We start from the raw sequence: 23,740 nt of genomic DNA on the forward strand, positions 1-23,740 counted from the left end.
TACAGGAGGAAAGCCAACACAGCTGATGTGATATTATGTATTCTTAATCTTTGGACATTATACATTTGTCATTTAGAGCACACAGCAACTAATTTCAGCAGAACAGTGCATGAATCAAGGAACTTTAGTAGAGAGTGTGCGTACACTAATGCATGTGTGGCAAAGTAAACAGAAATAACTATAAATTAAACAAATCATGTAATCATTTTATGGATTAATTATGAACTAAACATTTTAAGAACCTTAAAATTATTCTTTTTTTTTAAAAAAAAATAATTATGACAGACAATCGAGAAAGCTCCCTGCACACTGAGCTAGCATGGCCGACTTATTTACCTACCTGTTACAACACCTTAATGGATTTGAATTCCCCTTCTCTCCTCTCCTATGGCTTGAGTGACAACTGACTAATAGGATTACAGGCTCCGTTCCAATAATACAGCTCAGCTACATGCCAGCAAAAAATGACAGCCTAAACCTGAATTACATGGCCTGGGAATCCATCCAATTATTAACTAAAGTAACTGTTATTACCTAACCTAATCAAAGGAGAAGCAGCTGTTAATCTTTGGTGGCCTGCAGTGTAGCAGTGGTCAGACTGGATGAACAGTCTTTGTACTTGACTCCTCTACAGACAATAATTATGTCCTTTGTGATCAAGAAGGAAGGGCTTCCTAACCTTTCAGACAGAGGCAGCAGATGGGGAACAACTGTTTGTGCGTTCATTAACAAGATAGGGTGGATTTTATCAGGGTTCGGCATCTGTGGCACTCTCAGAAGCACCACTTACCCAATAATACAAGTATGTTTGGCAAATGCAAAAACTAGCAGACTAAACAGAAAGTTCAAAACAATGTTTTGATCTCATTATCTCTCATGTAGTACAGAAAAATACAGCTAAAAAAAAGTCATTTATGCATATGCCTCACCATACCTAACACAGTCAACACAGAAATAGGTGAAAAGGCCAATTGACCTGTGCTGTTACTTTGCTGGGCTTTGTTTAACTCATTAAAGTAGTCACGTAATATAAACTGTATTCTTCTGAAATAAAACAAAATCAGGGGAAAAAATCTCTGATTTATTTATACAGGTCAGTGGGCAATACAAAGTAACACAGAGTAAAATAAAGCGAGCATCAATTAGGAACAGCCTTTGGTTTCTGCATACAACATTCCAAGACAGAAGCAAGGCCAAAACCCCTGTCCTCCACTGCCACTTCCCTTTACTACATAGGACAAACCGGAAGATTTGTAAACCAGAAGATAGGAGGTCAGAGAAACTTGCCTCACCAAGAGACACTACAGAAGTAAAATTTAGTTTATGCTGGGGAAAGTAAAAATATGATGGGATCGCAGTGTGGAAGTACATGAATGGGAAGAAGATTTCTGATAATGCACAGTAACAGCTAATATTTGGAAGCTGAAACTGAATGAGTTCAGGTAAGAATAAAATGATTTTTTTTTAATGCCAAGAGTAATTAATGATGAGCATAATATACTTAGGATATAGTCGACTCTCAATCATTTGAAGTTTTTAAATCAAACCTGATTATCTCCTAGAAAAATATGATCCTAGTTAAATCATAATTTATTAATTTGGTGCAAGAGTTATTGGGTGAAATCCAATGTCCTGGACGAAAGCACTCTCTTCCATACATTTCTCCTGTTAAAGTATTATTATTAGTTAATAAGTAGAGCAGAATCAGAAATAATACAGAGCTTTAACAGCTGAAATGATTTAATGTCAGCTTTACCATCTCTGTTCTATGTAACTTTAGCACCTCACATTTTGACTATGTGAAATCTTTTTGAACCAATTTAAATACTCTGGTGTAAACCCTCATGCTAAGACAAACCTCCACAATCAATATTTTTACATAGATTAAAAAAGAGTATTTTCCTTTATGAGCCAAAAGAATGCTTTCTGCTAGTTCTGCCCACTATTTCTGAGTAAAAAGCTGAACTGGAAGGTCTGTTCAAATAGACCTCAGGAACTAAAATTGTTCAGAAGAAAATATTTCTGAATGAAACCCAAATACTCTGAAACATTCTGACTTCTATTTCTGGAAGATCACACTGAGCTTATGCAACTATTTTACACTTGTTAAACTGTTCACTGAAGGAAGAAATAATAACTAATTAGTAAAATATAGTTGAAATCCATCTTAAGAATTTTCTTCTTTCCTTTTATTTAGTGTTTGCAGATTCTATCTAAAATGCCAGGGGCTAAGAAATGCAGTTCAAAGCTGCCTTAGAAAAACAAACCAGACAACTGAACCCTAGGCTGGCTCCTCCTTCCCCCCCCCCCCCTCCCTCTTTAAATAAATACACAAACCATAAATACACAAAAACATAGATATATTTGTGACTGTAGAAAATCTACACTCTGATTAGTCTCCCTAGACATAAAACTTTACACAGTGAAAATCACCGGAGAGTATACTAAAATAATATTTTCTATTAATTGTTCCTTTGTTTCTCTCCAGTGTAATCAGTATTATCATAATACCCCATTCCATCTGAAAATCTCAAACTGGTACTCAAACATGAGTGACTTCACCCACAATAGAATTTCAAGCACTAAACATCAATGGGAAACTAGTTTAGGATTAGAACATGAGCCAGACTTGGCTCAGTAGCCTTTGCACACCATTGGGGGGAGGTATTCATTCACATTAAGGACATACCTATCATGTATTTGTATCAACTCCTCCCTCATGCATTGCTTACATATTAGAGCTCCCAAGCTCTTTAGGTAATGCTATGCAATGCTACAGAAAGGAGGACTCAAGAAATGCTCCTTCATACCTTACCCTGCAAAGCAAACTGCAGATTCTGAAGCCTTTTAAAGCTGATTCTGAAGCCTTTTAAAGATAAGGCAGCTCCTCTGGTTTCTGTTTATACTCCACACAGACTAATCTCTGTGGCTTCATCTAGGAGAGGATGGTTACCTAGCATCTGAGATGGCAGGTAGGTAAGTGGGCCTTATCTTGTAGAACGTGTTTCACTCCCTGCATGATGTTCAGTACTTGTACACTCCTGTGTAGAGCTCAGCCTCTAACATCCCAGCCATTTGGATAATACCATTTTTTTCACTTTAAACGCTAAGATATACTAACTGAAACTTCACATAACTTATATTTAGTACAAAGGAAGACAAATATCTAAGTACAACGAAGAGAAAGGATGAAAAAGAAAGCAGTTGATACATCACTCAAATGCAACAAGAAAAATGAGGCTTATTTTAGTTTCTAATGAAATGAAAAATAAAAAAGAGAAGGGGCATTTACTATTATACACTCTGAAAGCACTTTATCAACAAGTGACATAAAATTGGTCCAGGCCTAGGGACAATACCACCGCTAAGAAATTGATTCTTAAGCCTGTCCTGCAAACACTGTATGTCACGTGCTCATACATTTAACTTCTGCCTATGTACATCATACACTCTATTCATTCTTCTGCCCATATTATAAGGTAAACTGTATTGGACATGATTCCTTACTGAATCACTGTGTTATCTCATTGAATAAGATAAGTCTTAATTACAGGATCTCCTTCCAAGTTCTGCAGTGTCTTTCCAGTTCAACAGTAAAATCGCAGAGGGGCACTCTATTAGCACTTCTGTTGACAAGACCCTCACAATCTTGTTTGTGAAGTTTCAAGTCAGTGAAAGCCATAAGGGAAACACAGGTAAAGGTAAACTAATGAATTCCATGTTATATGTTTAGCTGCTTTCATTATGCTAAGTAGCATAACGGGAAACAGCCAATATTGCTTGGAAAAATAAGAACAGTCCTTATAGATATCGTGAAAGACAGCACTGAGCACTACTGCTTATTAAAAATAAATGTTTAGCCTATTTATAAATAACAGGGCATCTAGTAAGTGCATCAATTAAAGGAGGAAAGAAAGGATAAAAGGTTTAAGTCTCTAATACCAGGAACAACTGCTCCTAGATCTCCATAAATGACTCCATTAGCTAAGGCCAAGTCAAGTTTTTCTGAATAATCTCATAAATACAAGTTCCCACACAAGTATATAAAAAGCACAATTACATGATCTTGTCCTGTTCTCTCTCAGAAGTTTATTGGAGAAGAAATTCTCCAGTGAGTAAGAAAGTTACAGATCTCTTGCAACACAATCTTAAATCCCTATGGCTGACATTTCACTGCTGAAAGCTTTCAGCCACTAGAATGCAGCACTGATTTCAGCTGAAAATGAACTATGAAAACCAGTGCAATATTAAAACTATGTGAGAGAAGACATAGAGAGAGGGAGCAATGGATGTTTAAAGACCTGTAGTGCAGTCAAGAGCACTTGAATTCTAAACACAGCTTTCACACTGATTGCTTTGGATACTCTCTTGTAACCTCTTGGACTATTTGGCCATTACCCAATCTACAGGACAGCAACAAAGAACTGCAGGGCAGATTAATAATGTGGGTTTGTGAAGTACTGCAAACATAAGAACAAAGACCTCTAGGTGATATGTTCTTGTCAGAAATGAGGGTCTCAAATCAGATGTAGAATTTTTAAAATGCTTTCAAGAAAACACTTGTATAGATATACCACCAGAGCAAATAAAATAAAAACGTCACTTATTTAGAAACTATAATAATCATTACTTTATCATGACCACTAAAGTGGCATCTGCTCACTAGAAGAAACGTGCCTGTGTAGGGCATTTTCTCATCACTGAGAAATCAGCGCCTGTATTTTGATATTAAAACATATCTCTTGTCTTGTAAACAGTTAGTGAAGAAACTTTGCATACCTTGGAATGTATATATATCCACTATATCCATTCTGATATGATGTATTAGTTCCAAATTGATGTAGAAGGAAAAAAAGCCTGATCTGACAGTAAAAGGCCACAAACAGCACAAGCATAAGTGCACTGGAAGCTAACAACATTTAACTGCATCCCAGAGAACCAGAAATCAACACAGCAGTTTTCAACTACACCCACTGTGGACAGTAAATTAACCTCCAAATAATCTTGGAATAAGTACACTGCGGAGCTTATCTGTGAACTGAACTTGCCTTTTAATACCATTTCTATCAAACAAGCTAAAAAAATGTTCTGTGCCTGACCTCTAGTAACAAGCTCCTATTTGTACGTTCATCTCAAGAAAAAGGTTAATCCACAGATTATAGAAACTCCAGGCAAACGAATTACTGATGATAGAAAGCTGTTTAGTCCAACCTGCAACATACAACACACATCTGACCTATTGACTTCTTCCTGGCAGTGACAGGGAAAGGCTGTTCGGGTAGAAAATGCTGCCCAAAGAGCTCCTCCTGTGTTTGCCCATAGCCTGCTCTTTGAACTCACAACCACTGTGCTATTACTATCAAATCTGCTGCTGTAGTTGATCAGATCAGGTGATGTTTCTACTACTAGTAGCAGTCTCGACCATATGCAGTTAAGATGGTAGATACAGCACAATACCCCACACTCCAGGCTTCAAACACTGCTGAATCTCCTTCAAACGATGTTTCAGTGGCACTGTGCATCCTTGGCACTCAGTGCTGAACACGTATACATTAAAAGTCTCTCATCTCCCACTTACAGGGTTTAAAGAAGTGAATTAATTTCGAGGAGGGTTACTTACATCTCAGATTTTCCATCAATTACATCTGCTTTATCAATTCCTGAGTTCATGCTCTGAACTCAGGTTCTGTACTTTCCTAAGAACAGCTTAAGACTTGATTAAAGGAAGCATAAATACAGAATTCCCTATGTTACCTTCTGTGTTAGCAAAATTATTAGATTTTTTGTGGTAAAACAGAGTTCCAAGGGCCTGAATTCTAGTTTTAGCTGGTAAAACAGACTTACTTTTAAGTTTTGTAATTCAACACACTTCATAAAGTTTGGGTTTTGACTTTAAATCATTTTTAAACTGTTATAATTCAGCTTTACATTTGATTAATGACTTCCCTTCAAGTGACATCACTGAGCTCTGGAACTGGCTACTGCAGGAGTACCCAAAGTTGAAAAATTAATGGATGGACTAAAAAATGAATCCAGTCTTTGTATAGAAATACATCATATGTTTAGCTAAAATGAACCTTAAAGTTATAACTTCTGATGATAAAAAATGAGAGTAGCAAATACTTTCATAAAGAACAAAAACCATAAAGATGAAAGCACAGTTAAGATAGTGTGTGAATGTTTATTTTAGTTTTTAAACACTTTGGCCGTGAAATGCCCACTGCCCAATACAAAAGAAGGCTTTTTGGTGTAAACTAGTGCACTATGTATCAAAATCTTCACATGGCTAAGAGCCAAAAGACACATATCACATATATAAGAGAACGGCAGTAGGTTACAACATGACAGCAGCAATGACTCCGCAGGGTCCCACTGCACCGTTACCAGGGTGGAGGTGGAAAGGGCACAGAACTGATGTGGGGCTCGGGGGCCTTTGCCGGCTTGTTTTCATCCATAGCCATGAATTTGCCTTGCCAGCTGCTTGCCAGAGGTCAGCCCTGCTGCTGCTCCCATGACACTCCTGCCACTGCAGCCAAGTCGAACTGATGCTCAAGCACCAGAGCCTGGCCACCCTGATCTGCACCACAGATCAGTATAAAATGTAGATAGCACAAACAACAGTGGCTCATAAATATGCCTATTTAACTGTGGCCATGTGGCTACTTTTTTTTTTTTTTTTTAATGAGTTTAAAAAAAGAAGTACACATGGGTGTACTTCTATTTTTTTCCTATAGAACACTCTGTGTGATTGCACATTTAAGTCTTGACAGGAGATAATACTGATTACCTATGTAAATATCCCGACACACCAAAACCAGGATACATACTGCTATCAGAAGCTCAGTAGGAAGAAAAGCTGTGTAATTTCTAAGCACATTGGTACATGAAGTGCCCCAGAACTGGCTGAACCTGATGTCAGAAAGATGAAGGCATGCTCCAATAGGAGTACTCAAATTGAACAAAATTGGGGCCTGTTTGCCCAACACAAAAATCAGCAATATTTTAAAGCCCATTTTGAACATAACCATAAACACAGAAGTTTGGGAATTAACATGCAAATTAATTTAGCAAGTAGTACCTTTGGCCGTAGAAGTCATATCAGTATTCACCAACTTAAAATCTTATGTAAACATTTTTCTTCCAAAAAGAAAACCTGACTGCTAAATGGATTTATTAATTCCAAGGACATGCTGTTGTTTCTACAGATAGTGTCCTCTAGTGGAGAAATGGGAGATATTAAGTAAACAAGAAAACAGAAAAGGGCTGCATCACAGAAATCATCCTGTCAAGGAAAATACAAACAAACACCTCTCAATCACAAACGTGCCCATGAAAGTTTGGCATCTTGACTAAGCTTTTCATTACTATAATAATGCTTAAACATGAACTTTTAAAGTAATTAAGTAATTAAATAACTTTTTTAAGCTTCAGACTGAGAAATTAATCAGTTGTGATGACACAATACACAATAATTGGTTGAGTGTGTTAAATAATACACAGATATGCCTCTGTGTATATGCATACATAAGATCACAAAATACATACAGCGTAGCTATAATTTGAGTAAAGTCACTAGTCCGTGACTTAGGTAAATTCAGTAAAACAGTAATTTTCACCCTTTTGCATATATAGTGCCCTATGATGCTTCTTCTGATTTAGTAAGAAGGTGATAGATAAGCCGAGACCTCCTGTGATTTCTTCAGCCCTCAATGAATCCCTGTATGATTTAGAATTTATGCTGGGTTTTTTCTAGAGGTGTAGCTATCCTTAACACTTCACTTTAACTAGTGACTGTATCTTGCCTACAGAAATGCTATGCTACTGAAATGAAGAATCTGTTCTATTCACAACTCCCAAACTCATCTATTATTTTCTTCCTCTCTCCATCATTTCCTTTTCCTACATAAATGCCAACCAAAATATTTTTGTGTGGGGGAAAAAAAAAATCACCACAGTTTTTTTTAGGACCACAGATTTTTGCCACCATCTTATTCTCAGATGACCATTCAATGCTCCAAAGACAAGAATTAATAATTTTGGAAAGATTACTGAATCATTGCTCTGCCTCACATTCATGCTCTCTTCAGAGATACTGATCATCCTTGCCTCTAAGGCATCTAGCTGATTAAAAGAACTAAGTTAAACTTGGATCAAATGTTTTTAGTAAAAATTTAGGTTTAAAATTTCTAATTTTCTAATTCACACTTGACAGTTTTCTTCAATTATGAAATAAAAGCCACAAAAGCTTGTGGCCTGTGTGCTTTAAAGCCAGCCTGATTTTTCCAGTAACATAATCTAGCATAAAATACACTAGTTATGTCACTCCTGCTTAGCTTATGAATTCAAACTTCCTTCAAAAATGTGATTATCAAATTATAGTATCTCGTATAATACTCAAAGCAACAGCGGTTATGTGCAGTAATAATGGCATATCCAGTTCAAATATAACTAATAGCAAGTTAAGAAAAGCTTAAACACACATTGTTGCCTTTCAGTTGGTTCAGAATTCTATTCTTCTCAAAAATAAAATCCAGCCATTATATTCAGAGTTTTTCAATTCAATTTTTGCAGCACCAAAACTAAATGTGTTTGTGAAACACAATTCTCACTGTATTCTTAAATATACTTAAATAAGTAGCAATACTGAGTATTTATAGCATAGAATATTTGCTTCTAAAATCTATTTTATCTGTATATACATGTCACATTTATATAGACATACATGGGGCAATTTTAAATCTCTGCAGAGACTTTTGAAAAAATTTATCATGAACAGTACAAAAGCTTACATGTGTTTCATTTAACATTGCTTTTTCTCTGTACCTTAGTTCTTTATTATTTTTTAATTTTATTGTTTCAGTTTCTGATGATTCAGAGTTTGTATTATTGGGGGGGAAAAAAACCCAAACAGGAGTAGCCAGTCCCTCTGAATTCAGTGTGTCTTCCAAAACCTGGCCTATTAATCCTCACCCTGGCTATGGTCACCATACCCAATGGGCCTGACAGTTTAGAGAATAAAACATAAATACCAGGCCTGACTGTGCTGTTAAAGCCAGCCATTTCTGACAGTCTTTACAATGGGATAAACACTGTCTGTCTACAGTCCCCATGTATTTGAAAGCTACGACAAACATTTTACTGAAATGTAAATAACTGACATCACAACTGCTGAAGCAGAAGGCTGAAAAATCTACCTAAAAATCACAAAACCAAAAACACTGCCTGACACAAAACAAACCATTAATGGTGACTGAGGGAGTACCTTTTAGAGGTCATAAGCACTGAGAACCTGTTTTTGAAAAAAGTATTAAAACACTGGTCAGATTCACACATTTTTCACTTACAAAATTACACCTTTTATAAAGATATGTATCTTTTACCCTGAAGTCCATTTCCAGTAAGAATACAATATTGAATTTGTAATAAAAAATAAGTATCTTGAAACTTAACCTAGTGAAAAGCAGCTACTTTTAGATTTGTATGAAGAGCTGATAAGTAAGTGAGTGCCATGGCTCAATTTATCGAAAGCGTTCTCTTCTATTCTTCTGGTTCCGTTTTACTTCCATACTTTAACAACTTAATTTGTGCTCGCTGTTACTTACTGAGATTTTTTCAGCACCTAGAGAGCCTGAAGTAGATTAGAGACACAGCTATCCTCAAAAATGTACAAAATCATAGTAAGTTTTATGAACATCAGAATAAGGGAAATCTTGTTTGTTAGGCTCTCTGCCTTGTGACAAACATGTGAGCTTCAGCCACATGTAATGTTTGCTTAGGCTGGGACATCTATAAAACTTCTATCCTTCCCCTGCAGCTGCAGCCCTCTCTTCAGGAGCATATCTGTAAAATCATCTGTCAAATCACTTAGTTAAAGGAATCTTACAACTTGTGTCCTGACGAAGGTCTTTTACAAACCAGTGGTTGGATGAGAAACATTACATAAAAATAATTCCAGTTAAGCAGATTAACTGCTGCACGTGGATTCCAAAAATCATGAGGTTCCCTCACGATTATATTGAATCTCTGTTATAAACCCAGTCAGAAGGATGGGGGACATATTAAGGGCTTGTCTAGATGTGGCATTTAAGTATTGTACAAATTTAACTAAAGTGATTTAACAGCAGTGTTTTAGCTGCAGCTGAGCCAGGTGCAAAGGCTACTGCCCTCAGCTGCTTGTCACTGTCCTTAGTGAAGGTAGCATCCTGCCACGTTCCTCAGAATAATGGCATCTGTCATCTCTGCCTAGCCTCAACCTATCAAAATCACCTAGAATACTTGAATTATTCAAAGGTAGGACTTAAAAAACCTAGACCTCAAAAAAAACCCGTAAAACAAATTTTAGGAAGAACTTTAGGGAAGTCAGCAAGTGTAAGGATGACCAAGAAGCAGTAACCTCTGACCCAAGTCAGCTTTATAGCCTTAGAAATATATGTACTTCAGTCAGTGTCATGTCTAAAGCCTATGCAGTAGAAAATGGTTTTGTTTCTTTCATCAGTAAATCTCACCTCTATACCCTGAGGGAAATGATATAAGCATAAGGGGCTTAAAACTGTACTTGTAGTCACGCTAATCGGACATACAGCTTTCAATATACTGGTTTGTGAAAGCGTTCCCTATTACAGGGCATTTCTGTATGAGTGATCAAGTCAAACCCGAGCAGTTAATCCGGGATTCCTCGCACATCTGAAAGACACTGCTGACCTCAGTAATGGATGTGTAAAATTAGTCCAAAGAATAAACATGTATAAAATCAAAGACCTGTGGCAGAAAAACTGTTTTAGCCCTGTAGTTTCAAACATCAGCTCTGCCTTCTTTAAGAATGTACACGAGTTTTTCTTTGAGCATCAAAGGCCCATTCATGGGAGATCTTAAACTGAGTGTTATCAGATCATATTAAGAGCTTGAAGAGTCCCATATGACAATCTGCTAACATCAGGCCAGGGCCTTCTGGTAACGTTTGCATGCCTTTTGCTGTTGTGTCTCTGTGTGTGTTTGGTTTTTTAATATACTTTTAAACAAAGTAAATGTGAAAGCAAATACAACTTCCTTCCAGGGTTTCTGCCAGAAAGAATGAGAAAGTATGCACAAAATGCAAGGACTGCCTTCTGATAATCCATAACACACCCATACCCACACCCTCGCAGGATGTTGTAGATACATCTTGGGGACAGCATAACAGGCGTATACACCATCGGGATTTGTGCCTCCTGCTTCACGTTACTAGCAGAAGCAAGGACACATGACCTAGGGGTATAGATCTATTTAAAACTGGAACAACATTGTGGTTTATGACTTCATAGTACCTTTCATATTTATTTAATTAAAATACACGTGAACTACAGGTTGTATGCAGTTAATGGCCATACTCGCATGTCAGACCCTCAAAACCTGCACTTCAACTTGCTTACTTATAAATAATTCTCTGGCACAGAGTGTAATACTTCTAGAAATTGTAGAGCTTCATCCAAGCAAGCCAATGTCAACATATCAAGAAGTGTGTGGAGATCTAACAACCACTTGAAGCAAAGCAAAGCAACTTCTTTTTCATTGATTAGCACTCAAATCATGCCTCAGATTCAAAGTTAAAGTTGTAGATTTTGCTGCATTGTATGGGGAACTGGCAGCAGCCTACGAATTCTGTGTTAATGAGAAGCAGGTAAGGTGCTACAATATACAGACAGGACTTAAAAAAATACAGCGGTTATGATGTATCTTTGTCTGAGACACAGATTTCTCAAATTTGAGTACCTAGAGGATATGCCAATATAAAAACCTTTTAGTTTACATTACACAAACTCTTCTTGCTATATTGGTAAAATCACTTGGGCCCAAGTGCAGAATCGGCTCATGTCCAGCAGACCAGGAAGGCACACAAAACAAAAGCAAGTTTGACCACAATAATCATCCAGGCATGCCTCATCCTAGAATGTTCGAACGTTATAAAGGAAGTTCAGAAGCGAGAAAAAACCTTATTCATTACTACAAAAAACAACAGCTGAAGACTAAGACCAAAAAGGAACTGTTAGTCTGATTCAATTCTACCTGAAGGCAAAACCCAGTGAGACAGGGCTGCCAAGCTTTTGTATGTGGGTTGTTCTGTGACTCAAGTTAGCATAAATGATAACCCCCCACTCTTTAATGCGTTTTAGCACAGTCATGGAATTTCTAATGAACTCATTAACACTTCCTTCTGTTGAGAAATTTCATGTGTTCTATTTATTTCTTTCTTTACTCTAACCAACAGCAGTTTGGCATTTTATTTCATGGTATGTAAAACAAATCTTTATTTTCCTGGTGAGATTGTATAAATACATTTTTCAGTCAGTGTAAACTATTAACAATAGAAAAATCCAGTGTTTCACAGTATGACTGGGAAGAGCTTTTTTGGATCAATTTTATTTTATAATACTTTTGCATGACTACTTCTGAGCCTGAAGAATTTCTAGTAAGTGGCAAGGATCTATTGTAGTGAACTCTGTCCTCCCTCAGGGCAATTCTTTATTCAACCCAGGCCATTAGCAGGGGTAAATCAATGTTATCAGCTCACACACACTGACAGCTTGTGTGGTTCCCACTCCCTCATTCCTCCCCCAACATTATGGTATATTTTTATGCTCTCCAGGGAAATTCAATTAACAGTGTCAGTCTCCTCCTCTCAGTCGATGACTGACACCATCAAGATTCTTTTCACCGCCCACTGACATGTAAGATGTGTCTGCTGATTTCTTGACTTGTAAGTTAACAAGAGAATTACTATCCACTTCTATAAATGACTATGTATGATCTCTGCCATAAACACAGTGACAGCTATTGAAATCAATCTTTCTTGACCTTATTGATTAGGACACTTAGATATAATAATACTTCTCCAGTGATAATGTTTTGGGCGTAAAAACCCAAATCAACAACAAAATAATGTATGTCTATTAGTACTATCACATTTATCTTTTAATTGCCCACTGCAGACTCAGCAAGCAGTAAAACATTCTGAACAATTAATGATAAACATTTAGCTGCAATTCATGGCTCATTTAAAAATAAATTCAGAAAACATCTACTTATGAGAGAGGATGGATACAACACCACTTTCCAGAAACAATTATTTTGAGCTCCCATGAGCAAAAAAGGGAAAGAAACAATAATTATTTAGATAACTTTCAAAATAGATACATCTTTTCATAGTCTTCATGTAACAACATGATTTCTCTATTTTGAAATAAACAACAAATGAATTTTTCAGCAATTAAGGCAAACACTGAAAAATTTGAAAATGCCACAGCTCTTTCAAAAACACTATTAAACTTGATCAGCAGCCCAAAGTAAGTAACAGAATATACATCAGTACCCTACGTATCCCAGGCAGCGTTCACTATTTAAAAGCATATGCTATTAGCAACTGTGTTCCACATTGACTGTGAAAGGCATCAAGCAGAGCTCTCATCTACACAGACACCAACACTGAACCACAATGATGCAACCCTCTCCTCAGATTTCAATAATTTAGTTTCTCTCAGAACTAATTTTCACAATTTCTTGATTACAGATATGAAAGTAAAGCATTTTCTAATGGTTAGAGAGAGAACAGAACATAATGTTTCAGCTCAAAACTCAAATACCACGGTCTTAATGGAGAAAAAAAAATGCATTACAAGACACAAAGCACTGTGGAAGCAGACTGATCATGATGAAACGGTAAAAAAGATGCAAATGTTATACTATCAATTAAAAAAAAATATCCAACATTTACCACAAACCAAGACATGCTCTACAAACGCAGGACTTTGAAAAAATCCAAAACATAGAAATATCCCATATATATGCACATCATACCTTCATCCTTCATCAAAGACCTATAGGTTTTGCTGTACTCTGAACAGATTTGTGTTCCTTCAAAACTCAACCATAACATCACAATAGGGTGGCTGCGACAGCAAAGCTGGCTCCAGTTCTTTCCTATGTTCTCTGATAATTGTTTTGGTCCCTTATTGTAAAAGCTGTTTGTGGCTATGCACTATGAACTAGATGACTGAAATGGCCCAGGTTAAAAACAATCCTACTGAAAATACAGTGGAAGTACAGCTTCTCATAATCCAGATGATCTAGCATCAGTCAAGTGGGTTTTCAGCACTTCTGCAAAACTGTCTAACATAAAAATCTGATGTCTAAATAAAAGCATCCACTGCTGCAGCCATCAGAAAAGCGTAACAGCAGACACTGCTTGTTACACAGAGGTCATGTATTCATCAACATGTTTAAAACATTTCCAAATCCAAACTGATGACATTTGAGGGCAACACAGTTTATAGGTTTATCAACAGTCACAATACCTCTTTTTCCAGAATACGAGAGATCTCTCCTAAAGTCCTGTCCAGAGCAGAAACCTTGTTGTTCCCCAATGAACAGCTATCCTGCATTTGGAGGTGCTTTAAAAGGTCTTTTGCTAATCGCTGTAACCTTCAACATTAAAGAGAAAACAAAGAGCAGTTAAAGCAAAAAATCTCCTGATCATGTAAATTTCATGTCTTAATTAAAGTCTATTAACTGAATTTCAATAAAGCAATATCGAAAATCTGTGTAAAACTACTGTTATCATCTATACTGAACAGCATGTAAAATACTCCATATAGCAAGGAGATACAGTCAACTTAGAATGCCTATGACATTTCACTATCTACTTTTTCAGGGAAATGGTATAGAAATGGCATGAAGAGTATAGCTTTGATAGAGTTAATTTCTTTGTTCTCTCTCCACAGTTTACCCTGCTAGTTTTTGCCATCATCCTTTTCAACATGGTTTCATACTACTTTTCTTTTATCATTCAATCCTTTCCGCCCACTTAGCTGAGTAGTTTGCTCTTGAGATGAGTAAGGGAAATAGAACAGTAGACTGCTTGGCTTATTTCTTACAGACATCATAAAAAAAAAGTTTCTTTAGGGTTATCCGAGTAAGTGAAAAGTAGTGACTTTGCATACTACCTCAGAAAGGGCATTTTATTAATGAGGGTCAGTAATGAAGCCAGAATGCAGAGGTGGGAGAGATGTAGACACACATGGGTTAGGATTTATTTCAGTTTTACACATCTGCATCTGGGCTATTCAGCTATGCTCTCCTCCCAGGCAGCGAGGAGAAATGTGCAGTTCCAAGACACCATTCATCTCATCCTAAGGTCTAAATAAAAGTTAAAACACAGTTGTAGTTTATCCTTCTTTGCCTTGAATGTGAGGCCAGTAACTAGCTCAGATGTAGATTTGTACATTTGCAGATGCAGATGATACAAACCAGAGTACCTTAACTGGAGACTGAGAGGTAAGGAGGAAGTATCATTCAATACTTGCCATGTAGTTGTCAATCACTGCCTTAATACCTGCTACTGGCTGCTCTTAATGACAAGCTCAGTGTTTGGTGGATCTTTGGTATGATCTATTGAGCAATTTGTACTGAAAGTGGGACGAAGCTTGGAGAGGATGATTGGGAGAAACACTGTGGTGACTAGAAGCAAACATAGCTCTATAGGAAGGAAAAGAGATGGGAAGAGTATCAATGCTTATAAAATGGGAGATCATCAGTGTAAAAGGGCCAGAAAGCATTCACAAAGTGACTACAGAGTAATAGCAAAGAGAAAATTACATTTACTAGTCTCCAAAAGGCAAGAAAGGAGATGGAATGGCTGGGGAATGTACCACATCAGTCACATGTATCAACCCCCTCCCCCCCCCCAAAAATCAGAGTATTTGTTTGGGGCAAGAATAGACAATCTCCACTTAATCAATAGGAAACAGGTACTCTGTGCCTTCTCTTTGAAAAAATTAAGAGCTTTGTTAAAAGCTTTCAAGAAACTTTGAAAGTACGTATAATGTTTTTAAAGTAGAAATAAAAACGATTTGCAGAATTCTGAATCTTGGACTCATCTGGTCAGCTGAATCCACTAATATGCAGCCAGGATTTTTCTACGACAAGAAAAATAAAGGGAGATTATGTCCTGATGAGATTTTCTGCACTGCTATTTCCTCTGTGGAAAATGAGGTTGGAGGAAACCTCTGTCTAACTCAGCCATGAGCTCAAATGGGAAAGAAAATTAAATGTCAAAACACAAATAACTACAGGACACCTGGACAGTAAATCAGATGACCACTAACTCTGCTGAGTTTAAAGAGTGGATTGCAGCACCAATGAAAAGTTGAATTGCTGCAGTCCAGAAACATGATCTAGAAACAGAGTATTTTGAGTATTCTCATAGAACATGATTTAGAATGGCTATTGCCTTGGCAATATTCTATCACATTAAGCAAAAAAGAATTTCACTCTTCAAAACATCTATCCAAATTCCATAATTAAAGCATATATAGAGCACTGAAAAATCCCACCACACTATATTGTAACCATCTGACAGAAGACAGCAATATGGGTTTCCACTTGCTTCATTTAACATCAGAGGAATGGAATTCAACCAGGATTAACCAAAGGCTAAAGAAAGGGACTTTCCTAATCTACATCAGGCACCAGCATACAAATGTGTGATTTATCAAAACACTACTCACAAGGACTCAAACAAAAAATACTCAGTTACATTGTTACTTCTGTCGACAAATTCCCCTTCTCTTCAGTCTATAAAGATGCTCTGCAAGTTAAATGTCGTGTTCACTTTCTGTCCTCAGTTAAAAAAACCAATGCCATACAACACGTAACTCTCATGGAAAAGCTTCCAGCTTTCCACTTCTAAAAGTCTTTCTGTACACTTTTACCAAAATTCAAGTTTTCTAAGTGTGTGTTCAGCATCATACAGTCAGAAACAGGAAGAATAAATTTCTGGTTCTGACAAACTAAAGAATTACCTCTTACATCCTCATATCCTACTGCAAGCTGGTCTTATGCCAAAACCAGGTAACCTATGCTATGTGATCACATGGGGAAGAGAAAGGAAATAAAAACTCCCTCCTCCTACTGAGTGAAACTTGCAGAAGTTATTTGCATTTAATATCCTTCATACTGACTTCTTGGCAGCGTCACAGAAATAATAATTTTAGGACTGTTTCAAAGGACTAGAATCTATGTAAGATGATTTGTGCTTGGATATAGAATTTATCAATATATATATATGAACAGATTTGGAAAGAGAGAAATCTTTGTACATATTGTACTCCTTGTACATTCTTTGTATGCACTGTAGATTAATAGAGCATGGTATCAACACCTGAACAGTGACTATGTGGAAATACTGTTGAGTCCAAATCCAAACATTCAAGACAACTATTTAATCGTCCTTCTGTCCCCCAGTTTGCATTCTTCCAATGCTTACTATGCTGTACAGGGAATGATAAATAACTGGAAATTTACAGGGCTAAATAAAAGGAAAAGTTAATGTCTCTTTATCTAAAGTTATTTACATCTCACTAATTAAGATTTTAGTATTGCCCACAGACAGATAATTCAGAATTAAGAAGAAATATCAGAAAGGACATAAGGCATTGATTGGTCTTGGAACGTTACCATAACGTAAACTTTAATAAATAGTATGTTCAGCAAGTATAAATACATTATCTGACCTTTTTGCACTGCAAATGGGAAAATGAGGGATATTCATATTAAAAGTTTATATAGCAAATACATGAACAAAATTATAACAAAGTATTGTATGAATTAAGGGTTTCTTTTTAGATGGGCTAAATATTTTTAGCAGGTTTAATATATTTTGTAGGCTAAAGGAAAAAGATCTCTGTTAATATTTATAGGCCACATTTCATCTCTAGGAAAAAAGCCTTGAAATAGCAACATCAATGTATTTCAGCACTTCCACATTTAAATCCATGAATTCTTGGCTGTACACTGAATGCAAGGAAGGATTAGTATGAGTGGGCAAGAGCACTGGAGTCTGTGCAGTTCCTGTGCGGAAGGAGCAGTTACTCCTCCCGTACGTTCCTGCCGAGGGCGGCCAGATGCCAGCCGGACACACAGCCCCAATTCTTCCCCATGCAGCCTGGGCCTGGAGAGAACTGAGAAAGTCTGTGGCAGTTCCTGCCCAGCCTGAAATGGAGTTATGCTGTATCCTCCTAAAGCAACGTACAGCCCCTGCACTATCCTGCACTGCCTGCAGCTTGACTCCCTGCAGTAAGATTAATGTGCCTGGTGGCACATGCGCCATGCTCCGATGGCTCTAGGTATGCAATGGAAAACACCATTCTACATCTTGACATACTCCCAAACACTGCTAGACACTAAACATATACATCTACAGCTTCACACACCTTCTTTAGTTTTTGTAATGGAAGCTATCTAAAAAAATGATGGAAAATTCCTATCAAGATTATTTTCTGAATTTATCTGAATTCCTATAAAAATGCTCCAGAAATTTTCTGAAGATGAAATCTACCATCCACCCAATATCTTTCTTTAAAGTTTAGTTTTATTTTATTTACACTTCAGCTCTTTTACAGTTCACAGAGCTGTTTGGAAACTAAATTTTTCCACAAATACTTCCAGCTTCACAGATTATCTGTTATTTTCCCCAGTGATGAGTATTGTGGCCTAACTGGCTCCTAGCCTACTACTGATACATGAAGAAAACCTACACAGTAAGCTTATCTTGTGAATGCACTGATATACCATAACAAAAATAATAAAGAACTGCATTGTTAAAGGTATTTAGCTTTGGGACATTGCAAGAACAAACTTCACACTACATTCCCATCTTTTCTCCTGCAGACTCTTACAGGAAGTAATTTTTTATTTCCTAACTCTCCTTTTTTCGTGATGCAGTCCTTTATCAGAATAACAGTGGCTCCCATTACCATACTACCTGGAGTGCCCCTTAAACAGTTTAAAGAAAGGGTAAATTAAAAAAAAAAAAAAAAAAAAAAAATCCAATTCCTTCTTGCATGAGAAGAGATTGGATAAATTATCAGACTAGGGGATTAATTTTTTTTTTCCCTGCAATCCTGCTAACTCCCTTCATGAATATAGCAATCTTTCATTACCTTAGTTTCCCTGCTTGCATTAAAGGATGACAATTACACTTTGCTACCTGCAGATTGCTTTAACACTGAAATATATATCCTTTGGATTAGAAGATACTAAATGGATGTAAATAACACTCTTAGTGAAAAAGTTCTCTTTTCATTTTAAAAATGTGCTCCAATGGCCACCTGAGAATGCTGTGAACAGAAAGAGACACCATCAACACACCTTTTGACAGGCCAACTTAACAGACTGGACACTAAGTAATTACATTCAGATCAGTTCACAGAGAATCAAATTAATATTACAAATTCATCAAGAGTCCACCAACATTTATACAATCACCTAAGTGCCACCAGTGACCAACCAGTGAAGCCAGTAGCAACAGACTGGCTGCTCCCAGGTGAGAATGTCCATAGTCCTTTTCCCTGAAAGTGTCTCTCACCACATGAAATAGTTCAAAGAGCGAAATATGTATCAAAATAAGGCAGTATTTGGAATTATCCCTCCCCCATTAAGGGACACAATTTTTTCATCATATACTAAAAAGAAGAAAATCTGTTCCAGACATCTTCTAAAACTCCTGTTTCTAAAAAAGAACTACTTAGAACCATTTAAAATCCCACTCAGGGCTCAGATTCAGTATGCTACTGCTGAAAAAGGTTATACATACCATGTCTATCAAAGAGGATAAACTCTGCCTGCTTATTGATATTAGTTTATTACCAATGTAAAGCTTAGAAAGCACTTGGAACCCTGCTTCCTTAGTGCAGAAGGTTTTATAAATCTGCAAACCTTAAACAAATAAGAACTACTGAAGCAATCTATCAGCTGCATCAGGAAATCAGTGGTCTCATAATATTAAAGTGGCTTAATCTTAAAGGTGATCTAAAAAGGCTTTTTACTTGCCAAAGACTAATTCTGGGTCCTGTCTTTCTTCTGTAACAACTGACAACATGACTAAGAACTAAAATCAGATAAGAAATTGCATTCCATAGATGGTTTTACTTGTTTGTGAAGACACAATCAATTTGGGGGCAGAGGAGTGAATAAAGAGATGTGGCATAAGCAAGGAAGCATAAAAGAAAGTTATTTTAATTATGTCATTCTAAAATGCATTTGTTTCTGTTAAGCAAATAAACCTACCAACTGTGTCACATTTTAAATGGAATTTAAACCCAACTTTTTTCATTTTTAAATTCCACAGCACACTAAGTGAAAACGTATTTTCTGTTCATTAGTATACTTTCACTCCAATTTGAATACCTCAAACCTTCCTTTGGGATAAACAAAAAGTACTGGCATTTGTTTTGACACAACGCATTTAGCACTCTCCGTTTTTACCCCCTTTGTTCTGTGATATGACTTTTCTCAATAACTTTACAGATCTCCTGAGAGCTGTTAAGACTCCTAATATTGGCAAGAGTTTGCGCTCTCTCAGCCAGGTACAGTAGCAGTTAATATTAGCTCACAGTACAGTACACCATGTTCTGGCTAAAAAGGCAATGGTCTAGAAACTATTTTCATAGCTTCTCAATGTAATAATGTTTCAGTGGAGATCTACTGCTGTTTGTTTCCTTCAGCTGATTCTTCTTCCTACTGTTCTTGGTTAAGTAGGATCCTGTACTTAGTTCTCTTAAAAAGGTGTTTTCCTAATAATTTTTCCTGTATTAAGAATATGTCTCCCCATGTAAGCAGATATGGTCTGAGCTAGGACTCTTGACTCATTAAATTTCTTGCCCTCTCATCCTTTCCCTTACAGAGAAAGAGATAAAACTACCCTTCCCTATCCTGCTTCCATTTTGTATTATGTATGTTAAACAAATTTTAATAGAAATAAACTGGGCTTCCCGTTGACTCATAGACAGTCCTCTATTCTTAAAGTCAGTTCAGACTCGAACTCCCCATTGTTACCCCATTGATTTTAAAAAAAGCTCACAAACGTTTGAGCCCTCATGGTTGGTAAAAAGTTTTGTAATTTTGGAAACAACAATAATTATGATATCTGAAACTGTTTTAACAATTTAGATGTAAGTATCTGCTAGATCACTAGGGTTTCTACATGAAGACTGCAAGAGAAATCCCCCAGAAGATCTGTGAAAAAAGTGAGCTATACAGTGGCTATCATGCTAGTTCACATCTAAAAGGGTGCAGCCTTAACAAAGGCAATAAAAGAGGAAAATAAGAAAGCAGATGGAACAGAAGATTCTGTCTGAAAGCACACTAGCATTTCATTAAGAGAAATGAAAACTGCAAATTCAGGATCAGTCAAGATATTAAAAAGAATTTTTAAAATTTAAAAAAAATCTGAGTTCCTGTTACACTGCAACTGAGAAACAACTGACCAAATTACATTACTGATAACCAGAAGTTAGAAAGAAACTAAAGTGGAAAAACTACAGCTTATCAATATTTTCCAGTCACTCAAAAGCACACGTTTCTACTTTCTGACAACCAAACCCTAATTTTTTATTTTATGGTAGCAAAGAAAAGCAAAATACAGAAGCTAAAAATCTAGAAGTCTTCATCTGCCATGAAATTAATCTTGAAAATTGAAGTGCTGATTATTAAGAAATGAAGCTGACAACAGAACCTTCTTCCTCATTGTGTTTATGCAGGTATGCCATCTGGTGGAGGTGTTTAATTTTCTTATGTCAAACCTCAGTGATGGATTTTTCTTATTTGAAAATACATACTAAGATTCAGCAGCAGGTTTTCAAACTACTGAAAGACTATGTAAAACATACTACATACAGGCCAGTTGTATATACAACCAAGGAAGACCAACAGCAAGGATCTGAACATCTTAATCAACAGTAAGTGCTAAAAAATGCTACCTGCAAGTATATGAGCAATTTATGAGTGATGAAAGCAACTACAAAACATACAAGATCTGGTACAGGTTATTACCTCACTCTGAAGACAAATATCCCCAATCTGGAAACTCGCTGTAATTTTAGCAACAGCAACGTGCTCTCCGATCCCGGCAAGGCTTAAACCTGCACACACTGTAATTTTAGGATGAAGGTTTTTGAATCCAACTGTTGAGACACCACAACCTCTTGACTGACCTGCTACAGACTTCATGAGCACAACTATAAGAAAGACGTACCATCTGCCCACTACCCTGTTTAACAGCAAACTGTAAATGGATGTCTCGGGAAAATTAAGAACAGGACAAGCATGCATAATCCTCTTTACTAATCTGTTTCTTTCCCCAATTTCAGTTTAGGAATCTCTTGGGCTGGATGTAGTTTCCTAGAACTGCAGTAATGCAGGTAAACTGTTAGCATCTGTGTGATTTTTACCAATGAGTTCCATATCTATTAGTACACTGTCCTAAGATCCATTTTCTTTGGTTTCTTTTGAACATGGCTCCATCTTCATTCTGTGCTCCCTCATTCCAGTACCAGGAAGGGCAGAAAATGACGCTCATCCTTTCCATGTCATTTATGACCTTGCATATATCTGTAACATATCCCCATTAAAACTTCTTCCCATTATCACATTTTTCTCAAGAATGAGAAGTACTAGTTTACTTAGTCCCTAATACAGAAGTTATGCCAGAAATTATTACTGATATCCTTTCCTGCCAGAATTCATTACTGATTTCCTTTCCTGCCTTCTCTGAACCTTCAACAATTCTAGCATATCCTTTCTGAGACTAAGAACCAGAACTGCACGTAGTATTCAAACAATGTAGATGACCCAAGCATTTGTACATAAGGACATTGTTCTGTTTTTGTTCCTTTCTAAAGAATTTTAACAAAGGATTTACTTTAACTCCTAGGAGTTTCGAGCTGGTATTTTCTTGGAACTACATATCACTTCCGTAAGTTCAAAGCCCACACTTCGCATGTGAAGATACAACTGAGTTCTGCCTTACCCTTGTGTAGTACACTTCCACTGTGTAGTACTTAATACACACTGGATTTCACCTGCCTGCCATTCTGCTGCAGAGTCACTCACTCTCTTCAAAATTATCATTCGTATCAGTTCTTGTCCCTACTATCCTCAATTTCTTAGCATTATCATCATCATTATTGAACTGTGTCACCTCACTGCTTGCCCCCTTTTTCCAAGTCACTTGTGAATATGTTGAACATCATAGGACTGCAGAACTCTACCAGTAATTTCCCTGTTCTGCAAGGACTGTCCATGTATTCCCACTTCTTTTCAATTCTTAAACTGATTTCCATTGATGCTGCAGCTATATAGTTTTCTTTTAAAATTTCTGGTGACAGACCTTACCAAAAACTTTTTGGAAATCCAAACATTCTGCATCTTTTGCCAACCAGTTTCAATGGAATCGGAAAGCAAAAGCTGACCAATCTTCAGTTTCAAACTAAGGAGGAGGAATTTGTCGGTGATAACAGGTCTTATTTAAATCTTACCATCCAACTGTTTTCAGCTTACCTTATCCTAGTCAATAAAGAAGTGACTCTTTAAAAAGTTCAATGCCAGATTAACACATCTGTGCATTAAAATGTCTGTGCTTTCGCCATATGAACCTTTGTTTCTGACCAAATGGAGGCCAAACATAAGGTTTTCCGTCCCAGAATTCCAGTGCTGAATTTTCACCATCAGTCTTGAAGTACAAAGCTGCAACCTTCTTGCTTCCAGGTAAGAAAAGGATGAGCATATGCTCTCTTTACTGTTGCATCTTACATGTTTAAGATACACAGCACCTTCAGAAAAAATTGCATTTATACGGTCTGACCTTTTGTATTGGAAACTGATCTGTAATTCAAGATGGCAATATGCCCCATATTGAGTGAAAACCTTACCA

General features: G+C 36.8%; 1 protein-coding gene across 3 annotated transcripts in view; it reads right to left on the reverse strand.

The window, feature by feature from the left end:
- SCAPER (S-phase cyclin A associated protein in the ER) overlaps nucleotides 1–23,740 on the reverse strand; it is a 164,704-nt gene that overhangs the window by 60,840 nt on the left and 80,124 nt on the right. For all 3 annotated transcript variants that reach the window (XM_074917549.1, XM_074917548.1, XM_074917547.1), the window contains exon 23: nucleotides 14,328–14,454. In XM_074917549.1, coding sequence (XP_074773650.1) covers nucleotides 14,328–14,454 — 127 coding nt within the window. The remainder of the gene's footprint in view (nucleotides 1–14,327; nucleotides 14,455–23,740) is intronic.

Source organism: Athene noctua, chromosome 13 (assembly GCF_965140245.1).
Source record: "Athene noctua chromosome 13, bAthNoc1.hap1.1, whole genome shotgun sequence".
In the NCBI taxonomy this organism is placed as follows: domain Eukaryota; kingdom Metazoa; phylum Chordata; class Aves; order Strigiformes; family Strigidae; genus Athene; species Athene noctua.